The sequence below is a fragment of the Lepidochelys kempii genome, chromosome 1, assembly GCF_965140285.1.
Source record: "Lepidochelys kempii isolate rLepKem1 chromosome 1, rLepKem1.hap1, whole genome shotgun sequence".
Taxonomy (NCBI): Eukaryota; Metazoa; Chordata; order Testudines; family Cheloniidae; genus Lepidochelys; species Lepidochelys kempii.
The window spans coordinates 118,569,926-118,589,092 of record NC_136380.1 but is presented as its reverse complement, the minus strand read 5'-3'; the positions used below and the strand labels follow the sequence as shown (position 1 = coordinate 118,589,092).

The 19,167-nt window shown below is 42.1% G+C and overlaps 1 protein-coding gene across 7 annotated transcripts in view; it reads right to left on the bottom strand.

Moving 5' to 3' along the window:
- The window catches only part of TBC1D8 (TBC1 domain family member 8), a 73,984-nt gene extending 55,671 nt beyond the window's left edge, over positions 1-18,313 (bottom strand). For 2 of the 7 annotated variants that reach the window (XR_012159834.2, XM_073351976.2), the window contains exons 1-2: positions 18,039-18,313; positions 329-484 (exon numbers count right to left, since the gene is read on the bottom strand). Coding sequence is in view for 5 of the 7 variants with exons in the window: in XM_073351976.2 (XP_073208077.1) it covers positions 329-484; positions 18,039-18,165 (283 nt within the window). In the remaining 2 variants the exon portion in view is untranslated. The remainder of the gene's footprint in view (positions 1-328; positions 485-18,038) is intronic. The other 5 variants (XM_073351924.2, XM_073351950.2, XR_012159833.2 and 2 more) reach the window with 4 other exon arrangements.
- Positions 18,314-19,167: the final 854 nt, after the last annotated feature.

The window sequence follows — 19,167 nt, the reverse complement described above, 5'->3', positions numbered from 1 at the left end:
TCCTGCTGCAAGTGTCCTGCACAGGCTACTATCTGAAATGATAAATATGTGAATGGAATGACGACATTTTGTAACAGACAGAAAAATTGGAAGGCAGCAACAGCCAGATTTTTTGTTCTTGCTTAACAGAAGAAAACATTCCCTTATGTTATTAATACCTTGAAATATAACCAATAAGTATTTTAGTTGTTAAACAAGTCACAGCCAGTAGCCTTTACACACACACGAGGTTACTAATTTTGGTTACCTTCAGCTTCTTGGACATGCAGATACTGAGCATGCTCAGAATTTAGCTTTGGGGATTTTTTTTAATTGGTATGTAACTCACCAGTGGCTATGGCCCAGTAAACTTCTGATCCATTCAATAACTCACCACATGCTATGGCAGAGTAAACTGGTGATCCCGGAACTTGAAGTAAAATTCGAAATGGAGCAACACGTGCATTAGAATCTAGCACTGCATCCAGGGCACCCACCAAACGACCTGAACACACACAGAAAAGGAGAATGACGTGTTTTAACAACAGCAGCACCAACTCTCACTGAGACTAGTTTATCACTACTAGACCTATTCATGTTTAAGACCCTCAGATTAAGCACAGAACAAAATTATAACAAAGCTCTCCAATATTGGCTTGTAAAATGGAGAAGTGTTCAAATGCACCAGGGACTAGAGGACCAGGAAGACCAAGTTTTTATGCTTCTAGTTGGTTTGTTATGCCATATATACATAAGACTAACAGAAGCTTTGAAACTTGGTTAAGAAAAGGAGTACTTATGGCACCTTAGAGACTAACCAATTTATTTGAGCATAAGCTTTCGTGAGCTACAGCTCACTTCATCGGATGCATACTGTAGAAGATCTTTTTATATACACACAAAGCGTGAAAAAATACCTCCTCCCATCTCATTCTCCTGCTGGTAATAGCTTATCTAAAGTGACTACTGTCCTTACAATGTGTATGATAATCAAGGTGGGCCATTTCCAGCACAAATCCAGGGGTTTAACAAGAACGTTGGGGGAGGGGGGGAGGAAAAAACAAGGGAAAATAGGTTACCTTGCATAATGACTTAGCCACTCCCAGTCTCTATTCAAGCCTAAGTTAATTGTATCCAATTTCCAAATGAATTCCAATTCAACAGTTTCTCGCTGGAGTCTGGATATGAAAGTTGCTATATTACAACAAAAAAACTTCAAATCCAGACTCCAGCGAGAAACTGTTGAATTGGAATTCATTTGGAAATTGGATACAATTAACTTAGGCTTGAATAGAGACTGGGAGTGGCTAAGTCATTATGCAAGGTAACCTATTTTCCCTTGTTTTTTCCTCCCCCCCCCCCTCAGACGTTCTTGTTAAACCCTGGATTTGTGCTGGAAATGCCCACCTTGATTATCATACACATTGTAAGGAGAGTGGTCACTTTAGATAAGCTATTACCAGCAGGAGAATGGGGTGGGAAGAGGTATTTTTTCATGCTTTGTGTGTATATAAAAAGATCTTCTACACTTTCCACAGTATGCATCCGATGAAGTGAGCTGTAGCTCACGAAAGCTTATGCTCAAATAAATTGGTTAGTCTCTAAGGTGCCACAAGTACTCCTTTTCTTTTTGCGAATACAGACTAACACGGCTGTTACTCTGAAACCTGTCATTAAGCTATGGTTAGAATACATAAACATGTATTATTTAGAACAGTCTCAAATGCATTGTGTCTCAGAGTCTATTCCATAATAATTGGCTCCTGAGTAAAACAAGTCTTAGCATATTATTGCCAGCTGTTTGAACTGGAGTCATGAATTGGCAGGTGAAAATATAACACAAAGAAAGTACCAAACCATCTCCAACTATGACAGGAAAAACAATCAGAAAAAAAAAATCAGAATTCCTCCAACTACAAACACTTAAAATGTGCATTCCCTTTTGCCTCATAAAAAGTTCTAATTCTATAAGATGGTCTTAAAATTCTGTATTTTGCCAATAACAATAATACAATTAGGAGCACCCTATGAGTCCGCATCCAGTCATCAGAGGGCAATGGCATAGCACAGTCTAGCCTGCAAGTTTCAAAATATTGAAGACCAGGTGATTAACAAAGGAAGAAACAGCCCAGACTAATTTTTTCATCCTGATAATAAACCTATGAGTTGGAATTTTTAAAAGCGTTTAGTTTAGGTCTCACCTTGGCCCCATTTAAGTCACTGGCAAAAGTTAGACCAAGCACTTCTGAAAATCCTGATAAAAGGTCAGACTTGTAAAATATGGTTATTTTTAGAGAATACAAGAAATGCACCCATATAATGAAGCCATGTAAGTACATGAAAAATGACGGGCATTTATCTTGTTTCTCAGTTTGTGCAAATTAAATTCCCTTTTCTGTCCCTGAATGACTGATCACAGCAGCCAATTCCTCTTTTCACTCTGTACTTCTGCTTACCAGTTCCATAATGTTCACTACGTTTCCAATAAAGGAAAATAGTAAATATCACTCACTCCCCAGATTGGCTAGGTTAGCCACAGTTTAAATATTATAAAAACAAAATACTAAGAAGCCAAAACTAAGATGAATCCTTTTAATATATTATATTTTAAAAAAAGATCTTAGCCAGGTTCATTCACAAACTCCAATGATGAGTCACTGGAATATATATCTGAAGTCTCCCTCTTCAGTTAGTTTTGTATTTTCATAATTAATATCATACATTAGGAGCCTGACTGAACTTCTATTTGTGTCTATGGAAAGACTCTCATACACTTATGTGGGATTTAGATTAGGCCCCAATCTATTTTCAATTTGGGTAAGATGGAAGGTGCTTTCTAGTTTTACAAGTAAGAATGTTGTCTAGATTTCTGATCTCACATATCTGCTGCTGATTCCAGGGCAGTAAAACAAAGGTGCACCAGTGATGCAGAATAAGCAATTTATGCACGTTTCACACCTGTATTTTGATTATTTTCTTCAAGAGAGAAAAATATTAAGTATTTAGTGCAGGCTAAAACAATTTCCTCGTTTGACATAAAAGCATAACAATAATCTTTCTGAGGTAGCCTCATTACTATACTTTAGCACGTCTATTTTTGAGGTGCTACTGCAATGGCATAGGTTGAAATTTAACTGAACAAGCTCCAAAAATAGATCTTTCAATAATTAAATCAGTGAGTGCTACAAAAACTATGCAAGTTAGCCAAAACTTGTACACGAACCTGGTGAAGATTGAGTACAAAGTTTAATATTAAAGAAGGGACGAAAGCTACTTAAATTATTCAAATGGTGCTGCTTTCCAAGTGTTTTTTCCTATCATATAAACTCTGAACTCCGCTTAATACTTGTAACATACAACAACTGCACAGTGCTTCCTGCTGAATGAACCAATAAAAGCATGCAAACAAAAGAACTTTCTAAAGGAACACAATTTGAATTTTAAAATCAACTTTTTCTTTAGATTTTTTTTTTATGTTTCTGATAGAGCACCATTTAAAACAGTCCTTATATTTTTTTAAATTATTTTTCCTACATATTATACAGATACACACACACACACCACTCCCCGTTGATGTTTAAGGGTCTTCTTAACCATGAAGAAGCGGATTGACTTTTACAGGGAAAAGCAAATCTTACTGTCCATACAAGCCTATCAAATAAAACAAACTAGAAAAAAAAAAGAAAAACATGTTTTACTAACTTTATTCTAGTAATCATAGGTCTTTCTTGATACCATGTATGGAACAAAAATTTCAGAAGTAAATATGATTTTCAAGTTCATTGCATTCTTTTAAACAATAGTACTACCAAGCTCTCTATTTCAATTTTTCAGCTTCAAACAATGCAAAACCATTTCAGGAGGGAAAAATAAAGCCACCGAGAATAAAATGCATTTGATTTTTTACTGCACTACAGAAAGCTGCAGCCACAGGTTTTCTAGTAAGACTTCAGAGTCCAGAAACAGATCATCTCATGAACATCACAAGTCTTTTCATGATTTTATCACGATTACAAAGAATGTTGAAATGCAAGGGGAAGCTCCGAGTCCAATGTGGACATCAGACAAGGCTGGGGGAAGAAGAGGGAAGAAAATTGCTTTTCTGCTCTAAAATCAGTTTGTGCTCAATAACAAACACTTTCCCTGGACATGGGATTTCAAAGCAAGTGTTTAACTTGTATTCTTATGGAAACAAACAGCTCTCTAAAACAAAATTTGCACTCTTACTGTGGATCATGGATCTTAACTACAATTTTTGTTTAGTTACATTTCAGAGGTCTATCTTTATGCACATTTAACACAACCTAAATAGTGCAAATCAAACACTGTAAAGTTACACCTTATATGGAACGTACAACTAAATCAGAATTACAATAAAAGTTTCTACCCTGAAATCCATTTTAGAGAGTTCACATTATTTTATGCATACCAGTTCAATCAATAAATGAATCCAAGGACAAGCTAGCAGGAGACTGAAGCACTATTTTCAGATCCTGTGACAGACAGGCAGGGTCTTTGCTTTACCAAGATCATAGTGTAATCTAATCAGCCTGGAAGCAGCACACTACACAGCTGTATGATTAGGCCTCCTTATTCACGCTAATTCCAACTGTGTGTGTAACACAGCTGTGCACCCGTTTGTTTTGTTTTGTCTGGGGAGAAAATTAAAGTGATACCTTTCTGGTTATCAAATAAACTTGCAGAAGTATGATCCACCATCTGAGCTTAATCTGTATTTACCTGAAACCTCAAAGAGAAGATGATATCACAAATTGCAATGTATGACCCTGTACTTTGAGTACCACAACTCACAGCTACAGTCTAGAAAAGGACCAATTACAGTAAAGCCACCTGCAAAACACTGATTTCTATTTAAAACGTATTTATTCAAACTCTCAGGAATGCAGATTTCTCTAAATTGGTGTGAATTATCCATATGATATTTGAAGAATTCCACTAAACTTTGAGAGACTGGATGTTAGAAAATTAAAGCTGGACTCAAAGTTAGACACTTTGAAATCTGGGTTTGTGAAAAATATTGATTCTTTCCATCTGTCAATTCAAGATTTTGGGGAAGTAGCCTAAGATGTAATTAATTAAGACAGGTCAGGTAGCACCTGATCCAAAGATCCCCCTTTACAGAACAAAAGGCTCTCTCTGCCCATCGGCACTGCACCTAACAAGTCTTTAGGTAAAACTAAGGTAAAGTTTTCAAAAGTGCTTATGTCCCCATTTACAAAAGTGGCCTGGGCAGTTAGGATCCTAAAAGTTTTTTGAAAGTCAACAGGACTAGGAGCCTAAAAGCTCAAGCCACTTTTGAAAAAGTCACTTAGGGTGTTTCTACACTACGACTAGAAGGTGGGATTGCAGCAAGTGTAGGCATACCCAAGCTAGTTTTGATTGAGTTAGCTCACTAAGGCCTTGTCTGCAGTACCGCGGTAAATTGACCTAAGTTACACTTCTCCAGCTATGTGAATAACGTAACTGGAGTCGACGTAGCCCAGGTCGACTTACTGCAGTGTCTACACCGCTCTGCGTCAATGGGAGATGCTCTCCCGTCAACTTACCTTACCAGAGTACTGGAGAGCGTTCTGCAGTTGATTTAGCAAGTCTTCACTAGACCTGCTAAATCGACCCCTGCTGCATTGATCACCGCAGCGTTGATCCTGGTAAGCGTAGACATGGCCTAAAAAATAGCAGTGTAACCACATCAGCATGGACTAGCCCATAGGTGCTGGATCTAGGGGTGCTCCTGCACCCCCTGGCTTAAAGTTTCCATCATATACAGGGTTTACAGTTTGGTTTAATGGCTGTCAGCACCCCCACTATACACATTGTTCCAGCGCCCCTTGACTAGCCACTCAGTACAATCCTCTCTAGGACACTGGATATACACCTGGGCAGCTAACTCAGGCTGCTGTAGCTACACTGCTCTTTCTATCCAGCTAGCTCGATTACAGTTAGCTCAGGTATGCCTACACATGCTGTAATTACTCCTCCTGATTGCTGTGTCGTCATACCCCTCGGGCGCTTTTGAACATTTTAACTAGTCTAGCAGCAGATTCTAGATTCAAGGGTTTACAAGAAGAGAGGCCCAAGCTTGCTGTAAAATTCTAGCTCTCCTGGCACATTACTTTGCCCCAATATATCAATATTCAGTAGCTCATTAAGCATTTTAGTGCCATGTGCCATCCCTGCCTCTCATATCCTCTCTCATCCAGAAGCTTATAAACATAATCAAAACAGGAATATGGGAGCAAAACGAGTGGTCAGGTAAAAACAAAATGCTTTTACACAAAAGAGTAATAAATACACTGAATTAAAACAGGATGCTTCCATCTGTTGCAACATGGAGTGAGGTTCCAATTCAGGATGACAGCTAATGGTTGTGAGAAACACTTTCTGCTCTACATCCCAGACGACAGATATGAGACTTTGGGCAAGAAGTAAACCATGGGGGGAAAAAAAAAAGTCACACCAAGAAAATACAGAAGTTATGTCTTATCTAAAACTTTTAGAAACAAAAATGGACAATGAAATAACTTCTGAATGGAATTAAGTATTATTCACCCCTAGTTCCCTCAAACAATATATCTGAGTATTTTTGTTGCGAAGTAACATCTGAACAGCTCAATGCACTTTGCAAAACAGCAAATTAGAAAGTTACAATACCCTGTGAGGCTGGCAGCTACCTGTATGCTACAGATGGGCAAAGTGGTTAAGCAACTTTCCTGTTATCACAGAAGAACTCAGCAGAGCCAGGAAGAAAACCCAAACCTTCCAACTCAGAGACCCCAATTGTTCCCTTATGCTCTGTTTTACAGGTAGCTTAAGTGGCCTCTCCCTGAGGATTCAACCTGCAAAAGGGGAATCCCTGGATAGGGTAGAGCTATAACAACTGCCCTGTTCTGTTGATTCCCTCTGAAGCATCTGGTACCGGCCAGTGTCAGAAGACAGGATACTGGGCCGGATGGACCATTGGTCTGACCCAGTATGGCCATTCTTATTTTCTTACCAGCTCTACACCACCCTTCTGAACCTCTTAGCACAAGTGAGGCACATGGATGGAAACTGCCAAGTTCAACTGCTGTGTTCCAGCTATCAGAACATTCCATTGGGCTCACAGAGAGTTGGACATAACTAACTGGAGCTGTCTAAGGCTGGTCCAACTCCAGGACAGTTAGCAGCATAAAGGCAACTTAAAACACCTTTGCATCCCCCTACTGCTGATCTGCACTGAGCTAATTTCTGATGTAGCTCAGTATCTGGCCCTCATCCTTGTGGGTTAAATATAGGCAAAGAACTCTGTTCTGGTGAACAGGTGTTTGGTATAGCAAGCTAGGGAACATCAAAACAAGGAAAACTTAGCACCAAAATTGGCATCAAGTTCTTCCTAGAACCAGTACAACATGACACTCTGATTTTGCTTGCAGCAGTTCTAAATGTTTTAGTCATGCAGCAGTGATGTTTAACAGATTCCTGCTTTCACTCACATTTCACTGAGGAACTTCTGCTTTATAGCTCTGTAATATCAAGAAAATTTTTGTTACACAGACAGCTAAGGACTAGCAGATAAATTCTATCTTAGTTTACATCTCATACAAACATATGTTGATTTCACCGAGATTGCACAGGGTACAGATAGGGCAGGTTTCAAGCCAACAGGACACACACACAGTGGTGTATTTCTTACTAGCTTTCTCAATTCAACTCAACAGAATTTATACCGATAGCAAGGAAAGCTATTTAAAGGGGGGGGAAAGATAAATTAATAGTACACTAACCCTGCTGTAACAAAAAACAAAACAAAAAATTCCTTGGTGACGATGCTGGTTTTACCACATTTGAAAAAAGCTCACAAAGCTAGATTTCATTACTAAGGGCCTGATGTGGCAAACGTTTATGCACGTGTAATACATTACACAAGAGTAATCCCACTGAAGTCAGTGGGACTACTTTCATGTGTGTTTGCAGGATCAGGCCCTTCAACACCTAGGCAACAAGTCAGTGCCTTAAATTTCTTTTTCACCATGTAAAAGTGAAATTACAATTGTTTGTGTTACTTCTTAAACTGAGTGTCCAGCATCATGTTCTTTGTGAAGTTGGAAGTTATCATGTCCCAGCCAGCGAAGTTTTTACTTTTAATGGTATTATTTCACAAGTTTTCTTCAACGTTTTCTGTGGGTTTATATTACTCTGAGATTTAGCTACCCATTTGTTTCATATGCTAATATCCTTGGAAATTCAAGATACGATCATGGGGTCTGCTGTCATAGGAGTGCTGTAGGAGAGTGAGAGAGACGTGATATAGGAAGGGGAAGGAGGAAAGAGCAGAAGTATGCACATGCTTCCCCACTTCCTAAAAACCCACAATGTACTTCTCCTAATGTGTTATGAAAGAACAAACATTTATCATGACCCCCTCTTCTCCTCAGGCTATTTTTCCAAGTATGCTTTTATCCACATATTTCTTGCAGAGGGTTGTCACATTTATTTAACAGGAGTCAACATGACTGCAGCCTAAGATATACTAAGATAAGGTTGCCATCCATGTTGGTTCTAAAGTCCACAGAGCTAAAGGCTCTGTCACACTACAAGTCTAGAAAAACTGTTTCCAGCCTAAAATTAATGTACCTAATAAATATGTGGGACATATATGCTGCCTTTTGATAGTCCCCTAAATCACCACAATATAAATTCTGTTGAATACTGTCAAAAAAGAATCTCTCACACATTTTGTTGGTGCCATATAATGCCCCCACAAAGTTATTAGGAGCACTCTAGTACTACATAATTCTAGTAACCACAAAAAATCCTTTAGAAATTACCCATCTTGTTGTTCTGCAGAGTGTGTCCACTACGACACAACAGAAACAAAAACACATTCCCTCTATATTTATTCCAATCTCATTTTAGCTAGTTAGTGCTTTTCAATGTTAAAGGGGCTGATGTTCACACTTTAAACAGATACAATCCATGCTGGTAGGCTAAATATTAGACCTGAAACTTCTGTTTTGATTTGCAGGTGCATTCATGGCTTTCAAGGCATTTAAAAACACACATCACTGTAGTATGTGTGTGTATGCATAACGTGCTGCTCCTCCACTCTGTTTGCTGGTTCCATTTTGCTTTGTAACCTGCGAGCTCATAAGATTAGAGCAGGCAGAGCACATAGATAATGCCATATGCACACATCAAAAATACAAAATGTTTGTTGGTTTGGCCCAGCTGAGAAACTGGGCCTTCATATTACAGCCTTTGTTGAGGATTGAGAGTTATTTATGCATGTGATTCCATGCTTTAAGTTATTTGCAGCCCAAATTCACTTGTGGAGACGTCACCTTCTTCGGGGAAAATTTAAGAAAAACATGTTTTTAAGAGAGACCTTTTAAGATGTTACAGTTAAAGAACAATATAAGAGGGAGGGAGAGAAATATGATCTCTGATTTCCAGCTGTGGACAAGGCTACAAAAACATTTTTGATTAAAGCCTAAAGGCAGGTCTCCACTTAAAGAACTGTAGCTGCACTGCTGTAGCACTTCAGTTAAGATGCTACTACGCCAACAGGAGAGCTTCTCCCAGCGGCAGAGTTAATCCACCTCCACGAGAGGCAGTAGCTATGGCGATGGAAGAAGCCCTCCCATTGACACAGCTCAGTCGACATCAGGGGTTAGGTCGATGTAACTGCATCGCTCTGGGGTGTGAAAAATCCACACCCTTGAGCGACGTAGTTATATGATGCAAGTTTGTAGGGTAAACTTGACCTAAGTTATTGAATAGCCTATTGGTTAGAAAGAATCGTTTTCTCCTATGAGGGGGAGTAGTGATGATAACTGTAACACCTGTTCTATGGAAGCTATTCCATACCCCTAATAATTTTTGTGGTCCTTCTTTGTACTTTTTCCACTTCTAATATATCTTGTTTGAGATGGGGAGACTAGAACTACACACAGTATTCAAGATGTGGCCGTACCATGGATTTCTATAGTAGCATTATGATATTTTCTGTCTTTATTATCTATCCCTTTACTAATGGTTGCTAACATTCTGGTAGCCTTTTTGAGTGCTGCTGCATATTGAGCAGATGTTTTCAGATAAATTTGCATGACTCCAAGATCACTTTCTTGAGTGGTAACACCTAATTTAAACATTTTGCCTGTATAGTTGGGATTGCGTTTTCCAATGTGCATTATCTTGTATTTATCAACACTGAATTTCATCTGTCTTTTTCTTGACCAGTCATCCAGTTTTGAGAGATCCCTCTGTAACTTTTTGCAGTAAATTTTGGTTTTAACTATTTTGAATAATTGTGTATCATCAGCAAACTTTGCAACCTCACGGTTTATCCCTTTTTTCCAGATCTTGTTGACTATGTTGAACAACAATCGTCCTAAGTTTCTGAGATACCTATTATATCAATATCATCTTCATCTAATACCAGGCACGAAATTTTACTCTTCTTATATTTAGATATCTTGCATTTGTGTACAAGCACTTATAAAATTTGTCAATTTTATTTAGTTGTCTGCCTTCATGTGATGTAACTGAATGGGACTCTTTCATTTGACTGTTTCTCTTCGGCTCTTCTACTGGTACTTTATCAACTTCTATCCTCTTTACTAGGATATACAGAATCCCTGTTAATAGATCCTCCCATTAGGCATGTGTCCGTCTGAACCACATGCTCTTCTGCACCTGTCAGCTTTCCCCCAGCCCTTAGTTTAAAAACTCCCCCATGACTTTTTTAATTAAATACACCAGCAATCTGGTTCTATTTTGGTATAAGTGGAGCCCATCCTTCCTGTAGAAGCTTCTCCTTTCCCAATAGGTTCCCCAGTTCCTAATAAACTTAAATCCCTCCTATTAACACTATAGTCTCATCCACACATCGATTCCCAATTTGAGTCCAAGACTTTGGTTGTGACCTGTGAAGCCCTAACGGACTTAGAACCTCCCTTCTTGAGACCTCTCCCTGAGCCATACTGCAACAGCTGCTATCAATGGGGACATTTAATGTGGAGTCCCTCAGCATAAGAAGCTGTTAGCAGAATGATGTTTTCCAGGACGGGACCTCAACTTTGCGGCCTACTCATTCCCTTGGTCTGAAATAGCTTGAATTTTGGAGTATGCTAAACGCCTCATTATTTGCCCAGGGAGAGGAACAGGCATGGTAAGAGCCAATGTTTGCGAGGGATGGGGATACTGTTTGGACTGGACTTTATCATAGTTGATTATTTTTGGCTTGAAGATGCACAGCAGCTGCTGGCTTTAGTTTTGCTTATATTATATTTTTTGTTTCTCGAAAAGGAATCTAGACTCTAGCATGGACACTTTTTTATTTTAAATCAAAATGCAGTAAATAATTTGGCAACTGGAAATAAAGAAGGGAGGCAGCACCCTGTGACCAGCCAGCTCTCTCTGCAATACCAGCAGGTGCTCTGTGGGTCACAATTTGAGAACAGCTGCTTTGCAGGATGGCATTTTTTTTAAATGCACCGTAATATCTTATTCACTTTAACAAATGCTATGAATTGATCAAAACCTATTTTCTACAGCTTCTGAGGCCAGGTCTGTACTACAGGCCTATATCGGTGTAACTACGTTGCTCAAGGGTGTGAAAAATCCACAACCCTAAGCGACACAGTTATACTTACCTAGCCCACCTTGTAGACCAGAGGTCTCAAAGTCCCGGCCCGCAGGCCATATGCGGCCCGAGAACCTCCCCCTGCTGCCCGCAGAGGAGAGGCGCATACAAGCATGCTGCCGGCAATGTCTGTGGCAGGCACCGCCCCCTGCAGCTCCCACTGGCTGAGGGAGAGAGACAGAGATACACGGCGAGTCAGCCATGGAGGCAACATCATTAGTTCCCAGGCAGAATCAGCCATGGAGGTAGCGTCACTTTTTCCCCACAATGAATATAAATAAATCAAAATACTGAACACAACTATCTGATGCCCACCTTGCTGCAATCCTGAAGTTTTCAACTGCTTAGTCACTGAGGCCAAATATCAACAAACTGACAGAACTGAAGCGTTGCCAGGTGTCTGGCAAACACAAAAAACTCTCTGGCAGGCAAAGAATTGTATAAAGTTGTATGACAGTTTGATTATTTCTAAGAAATTCGAAATAAAAAAATATAAACATTTTCTTTTCTGAACACCCTCTTCAGTGACATTATTGGCCCGCTGGGAGAATTTGAGGACTGGCACTGGCCCTAAGGTAAATTGAGTTTGAGACCCCTGTTGTAGACAGCACTTCATCAACAGGAGAGCTTTTCCCGTTGACATAGCTACTGCCTCTCAGGAAGGTGAATTAACTAGGTGACAGGAGAAACTTCCCCATCAGCATAGGAGCATCCTCACTTAAGTGCTACAGCAGCGCAGCTGTGCCGCGCTGATGCAGGGTTTTAAGTGTAGACCTGCCCTAAGTTTACTTTCCTAAAGGAACATACAGATTCAGAGACTATCAGTATATAAGAAATACTGATTATTTTTACCAGTGTTGCATCACACTTAGAATTAAATGTCACTGTCAATGATACTGCCAAATTCCCTAATGCATTTCCATTCTTTTGCAGCTTCGCACAATCCTCCATGATTTTTTACCCAGTAAAACCATTTATAACTGAAAAATTTCATCAGTGTATAGTCTGCTTCCTCCTACACTGGGATGCAACTCTCTATGAGCTTCTCTCCTAGCTGAAAAAAATGAGGAGTCCTTGTGACACCTTAGAGACTAACAAATTTATTTGGGCATAAGATTTCATGGACTAGAACCCACTTCATCGGATGCCTGAAGTAAAAGATACAGGAACAGGTATAAAACATGAAAGGATGTGGGTTGCTTTACCAAGTGTTAGGTCAGTCTAAAGAGATAAATCAATTAACAGCAGGATACCAAGGGAGGAGAAATAACTTTTGAAGTGGTAAGAGAGTGGCACTTGGGGCGGGGGCAGCGTGTGGAGACCCCTGGCTGCCCCTATGCATAGGAGCCAGAGGAGGGACACGCTGCTGCTTCCGGGAGCCACGGCATGTGCGGAGTGGGGCAAGCCCCCAGTCCCACTCTCTGGCAGCAGCTCCAGGGCCGGAGTAAAAGGTCTCACAGGCCCAATGCGACCCCCAGGCCATAGTTTGCCTACCCCTGACCTAAGGAGACCATAGATTCTTTACAGAGACTACAGAAAGATACCACACATATCTTAGTTATTAAGTTCAAGTTCAACCAGCTCCCACCTTTTCCAGAGCAACAATGTAAGTGATCTACTACAAAAGGATTTCTTCAGTTATACGTATATAGAACCCCAGAATCAGCCAGTGCTACTGAATTACATCTTGATAAAAGTTAATTTGTGGATAATTTCATCCTGAAAGACATGCTTTCTAAAACACATTTCAGATTTCCTGCCTATGTCCCTGATCCAGCAAAGCACTTAAGCATGTGAGTAGTCCCAATGAAGTCAAGGGAACTACTCACATGTTCAGGGTTAAGCATTTGGTTAAGCGCTTTGCTGTGTCAGGTCCCTTGCGAGTCTACACAAAGTGGGTGATCAACAGATTAAGAGATCTCCCCTCACCTTCTCTTGTATGAAAGTGGGCCAGTTTTCCACATCATCTGCAAACCCAACTTGTATCAGTGAACTTTGCTAGTATGCAGATTAAGTGACTGTACAGGTTATATGTATCTCATATGTACACACCTGTTCAAAGTTCAATGCAAATACACTACCCTGATGACAGAAACAGACATTAAAGACTAGTACTTTCATATGACTACCCTATAGTTCAATTATTTGGGAATGAAATAAGAATATATCTAAACAAAATATTTTCTTCTGCTGTGCTGTCTGTGTTAGGTTTATTTGTACTTTCTGGATAGATTAACCTGGAAAGAAGAGAGAAATGGTTTGGAAAGAAGAGTAAATAAAGAATGGACCCCAAAACAGTTGTTCACACACAGGAGCAGTGAAAACACCATATACTATCATGGTGGCTTACATGCCTTTGTGCACACTAAAATGTATTAAGCGACATCTGATGCCGCCTTTAAAAAACAAACCAAAAGAAAAAGAAAAACAACCTCCATGATTTATCAAAGTTAGGGCTGTGAACTGCTGTATAATTTTAAAGTCAAAGATGGCTCTGCTAATAATAGTACTTTGCTTCCAGATGAAAGATTGAATAAAAATGCATACTGCCTATAGAGCCTTGCGAGGTAAACACTCATTTTTCACTAAGTTATTGATGGAGCCAGAAACAAAACCCAGAACTCCTGACTCAGAGACATCTGCTCTAAAAAATAAGTAGTATAATCTCGTCCCATGTGGGTGACATTTCTTTAATCTATTTTTAGAGTCTATTTAAAAGTCCTAGAAATTTCAAGCCATTTCTCCCATCACTGAACTAACTTGTTTTAAATATTTACACTGAAAGTTTCACACTAGTTTTAACTATTTTGTTTCACTTTGTTTCCCACCATCGTTCTCATTTTTGACTGTTCCAAGTAAAAGAGAATTGTAACATTTCATTTATGTTCAACATAAAGTGCACTTAATTTTTTTCTATTAATTGTTTTCCATTTGTAAGATGCACCTAACCTCTAGGCCAGGGTGGCCAACCTGAGCCTGAGAAGGAGCCAGAATTTACCAATGTACATTGCCAAAGAGCCACAGTAATAAGTCAGCAACCCCCCCGCATCAGCTCCCCCACCCCGCTCCCAGCACCTCCCACCCACCGGCAGCCCTGCCAATCAGCGCCTCCCGCTCCCTCCCGGCACCTCCCGATCAGCTGTTTCCTGGCATGCAGGAGGCTCCAGCGGGGAGGGGGAGGAGTGAGGGCACGGCAGGCTCAGGGGAGGGGTGGGGCGGGGGCAGGGCCTGTGGCAGAGCCAGGGGTTGAGCAGTGAGCAACCCCCGGGCACATTGGAAAGTTGGCGCCTGTAGCTCCAGCCCTGGAGTCGGTGCCTATACAAGGACCCGCATATTAACTTCTGAAGAGCCGCATGTGGCTCCGAAGCCACAGGTTGGCCACCCCTGCTCTAGGCTCTTCTACAATACAAACAAAAGCCGATTAAAGAAATGTGTCTAATTTTCTTAAGATGGGGGAAATTAAGAGGATAGAAAGAGAAAGCGTGTTTTCAGTTAATCAGCCAAAACAGATTTATGCTAACCTTACATAAAAAGACTGTATGCACTGCAGATTTAGCTTCTGCATTCAGTCAACAGGATGCACCAGGAACTTAGCTAGACAACAAACATCAATTTTTTATTTTAAACTTGCAGATGTCTGCCATGGAAAGCTCAGGAGTAGAGACTTCACATTTGTGATTTCAGCCACATGATCCACCTGGACCTAAAACTAACAGCTGAAGAAGCTATTTTTAGATCTAGAAATTAATCTCTCTCATCCCAGCAATCAAGGAATGAAGAGTGGGCTATGTGTTCCACACAAAGAGGAAGGGGAAATAATAATATAAACCCTAGGGGTTAAATCTTGATCCCATCCCCTTGACTTCAGCTGGGCCAGGGTTTCATGAAAGGTACACAATTGTAACATGACATCTTGGTCTACTGAATCAGAATTAAGCATTCGTGGTGACAAACAGTGAATGCCTACACAGCCAGGACAGACACCGACTCCAAATAAAATGGAGATGATAGAAGACAATGCCACATACTGACAAGAATCATAGAACAATTCTACCTTTGGTATATCAAATAAACATAGTAGCCTTTAAAAGTGTCTATTATGGACCAAAAAAAGATTGTGAGATGTAAAGAGCTCAACTTTTTTTAAATTACAATCCATCATAAGAAATTTGAATTAAAAAAAAATAAGATATAGAATACAATCTTCTCTCTGCAGAAGTCAGACTCATTGAAGAGCAGCATTCCTTCATCTTTTTGCTTGCTGCTGTCTTTCTCCATCCCCGACATGATGTATCATCATATTCTTTATGTTTTGGTCCAATCTGGATTGTAAACGTCTCAGAGCAAGGACTTTGGACCAAATTCTGTTCAGTTACTCTACAGTTAACCTGGTATAACTCATTGATCCCAGTGAATTTACTCCAGATTTACACAGTTGTAACTTAGGGCAGAATATGATCCATTGTCTTCATATTTTCTTCTAAAAGTACCATGCACAACTAAGGAGCTAAAAATAAACATTTTGTACAGTTAAATGAAGTAAAAATGCAAATGTAGGTTGGAAGCTATTTAATGGAAATATGAAGTTGCAAATGCACTACTAAATCTAATTTTTCACCATGTATATTTGATAGGATGACAGAAATCCTATGAACACTAAGAAAGTATATGCAGATAACTGCCACCAAATCATTTTCTTGGCCCTACTCAATCAATTTTAGTCCTGAATATGTGATGCTCCACTTGTTTCATTAGTTAATCATGTCCTAGCCACAGATGTAGAAAGAGATCACTCATGGTGATTTTCCTCAGATCTATCTTTGATATTACTGACTGCAAGGTTTTTGGTGATTTCTTTGTGCAAAGAAGCTAGAATCAGTCTTGAGCGGCTCTGCCCCTTTCATTTTTAGAAATCCCAAAGGACAGCTCTGGGCAATTGCTCTTCTGCAGCCATCTGTATTATCACTGCTGCTTTTCGTGTGTATATGAAGCAGCAGATAGGCCACCAGCACATTAACCACCATAAAGGCTAGACCTGCTTAAAGCAGAATTGGACAACATAGTCACTAAAATGCTTGCAGGCAGTGTGTACTAAAGCTGCATTTGTGCTAGCTCAAAGAAGTGAAATTTTAAGACAAATGCTAATATACCCCTTTTGTTTCAATCCTAACCGGGGTAGTTACACTAGTACAGTTGATGTTGAACTTATCAAGTTTCAAGAGAGTTGGTCAGAGTCAAAGAACTCTGAAGAATCAATCCTTTATTTAAAAAAAGGAAATATGGATAATCGGCACTTAATATATTGCAACACATGCACAAAGGAAATTTAAACCACTATAAATTGTGTGTGTTTTTCACTCAACACTTGTATAAGAACAGTACGGAACTTTTTTTTTTTTGGCTCACTCTTCTCACTAGTATCTCTCTCCTTTCATTCCAGGTTAATCCACCTATTCTGAAAACTTCTGTTTTTCTGCACTGTCCATTAGGATGGAGTCTATGCACTAACTTAGTATTTTTGGTTACCTTTCAGAAGATCACTGAGAAAGAGTCAAAGACCAATTCCTTTCCCTCTCCTTCTCATCTGGATTATTTAAATTGCCAACATTCATGGGAGACAAAGGCAACACTCCCTACAAGGCAATAACTCAAATTCTTACAGCAGGGTGCCCAGAACTGCACGCATTATTTCTTAGGGAGTTTAACAAGTACTTTATGAAGCGGGACACGCTTTTGTTTTGTACTGAAGCAGGGGGACAATAGGATTCTGTTTGCCTTCCGACTGCAGCTGAACAAACAGCCCGCGGTTTTTCAGTGCCTTGCCCAAAACAAACCTCAACATCTTTTTCTCACCTTAAAGGGAAGGATTTTCCAGGAGCCCGGAAGGAGCATCTTGCCAAGTAACTTATCCAGCTGTCAGAACAAACCACCCCAGCACCAGTGACTCTGGGAGGGGCCACCCCCGTGGCTGCAGGCAGGCCCCGGGGCCCCCGGCGACTAGAACCCGCCGCAGCTGGACCCCCCGGCAGTGCCCCGCTCCGCAGCCACAGGCACCCCCCGGCCGGCTAGAGGGGGCGGCCCTGTCTCCGCGCTAAACCCAGCACCAGCCTCCCTCAGAGCCCGCCGGGGCACGGAACAAAGAGCCTGCTCCGGACTCCCCCGGGCAGCAGCTGCCGCTCCGCTGCCCCCCTGGCGGGCAGGTCCCTGCGGCCCCGACCGGAACCAGCTGATTCCTGAGCCCGGGGCCGCCGCCCGCCGCAGTGCCAGGCACGGGGAGAAGAAGTGGGGGGTGCTCCCGCTTCGCTTCCCCTCCCAGCCCGGCGGGGCCCGCGGGGCAAGCGGCTCCGGGGGGCAATGGCCCGGCGGGCCCCACCTGGGCGGCTCCCACCCCAGCCCAGCCCCGGCCGGGCGGTACCGGTGAAGCGGCCCCCGCCGTCCCCGTGTCCGCGCCGCCGCTGCAGGACGAAGTAGCCGCTGCTCTTCTGGGTGACCCAGAGCTTGAGCGCGTTCTTCAGCAGCACCTCCTCGGGACGCAGCCACATCGTGCCGCCGCCGCCTCCCTCCGGCCCGCCTGCCTGCCTGCCTGCCCGCTCGCCTAGCGGCCCGGCCGCGGGGGAGGAGCCTGGACGCGGAGCCGCCGCCGCCGCCGCCGCTCCCTCCCCGGGGACACCGCGGCCGGGATTCGCGCTGCGGCGCCGGGAGACTCCCCCTCGCTTCCCCGCCTAGCCCGGCCCCGCAGCGCCTCCCCCACCCGGGACTCCGCATTTCAGGCTCTCCGTGCCGGGCTGGGAGAGAGGAAAGCCCGGACACCCCCTTGCGGGGAGGAGAAAGACCCCGCCGGGAAGGGGCAGCGCCTCCCCACCGCTGTCCTGAGAGGCACTGATTCCCCCTCAGCCCTCCTCCCCGCAGAGCCGCACTAGGCATGAGCAGACTAAGCAATTGTTGCGGGGCCTGAGAAACTCAGGGGCCCCCTATTAATTATTGGGGGGGGATATTCTTGCTTAAGGCCCCCAGTCGGCTAGCACCCGGCCCCGATTCTCCCTTTCCCTTACATCTTACTGAGAGTGAAATCAGTATCGCCTCCACACTCATCCAGGGATCCACCCTGTGCCTGCTGAAGGCAGGGCCTGCTGATTGCTCCTCCACCCATCCCAGCTTCCAGAAATCAGGGTTCTTCTATTCTCCCTCAGAGAGATGGGCGTGTGCACCCGTAAGTATTGGAACTGGGGGTGCTGCTGCACCCTCCGGCTTGAAATGGTTTCCATCATGTACAGGGTTTACAGGTTGGTTCAATGGCTCTCAGCAACCCCCCTCTACAAATTGTTCCAACACCCCTGCCTGCACATTCCAGGACAGGTCTCTCTTTTTTGCCCCTCCAAGAAGGCAAGGTCTTATTATATGTTAAATACTGTACTGCTGCTCCCTAGGGAGATATGATCAGAAGCTCACACAGCCATCTCTAGGCATCAACATTCCTCAATGTGCCAGAGTATTAGCATACCATATCTGTCACCATCCTCTGACACTAACACACAGTGCATTGC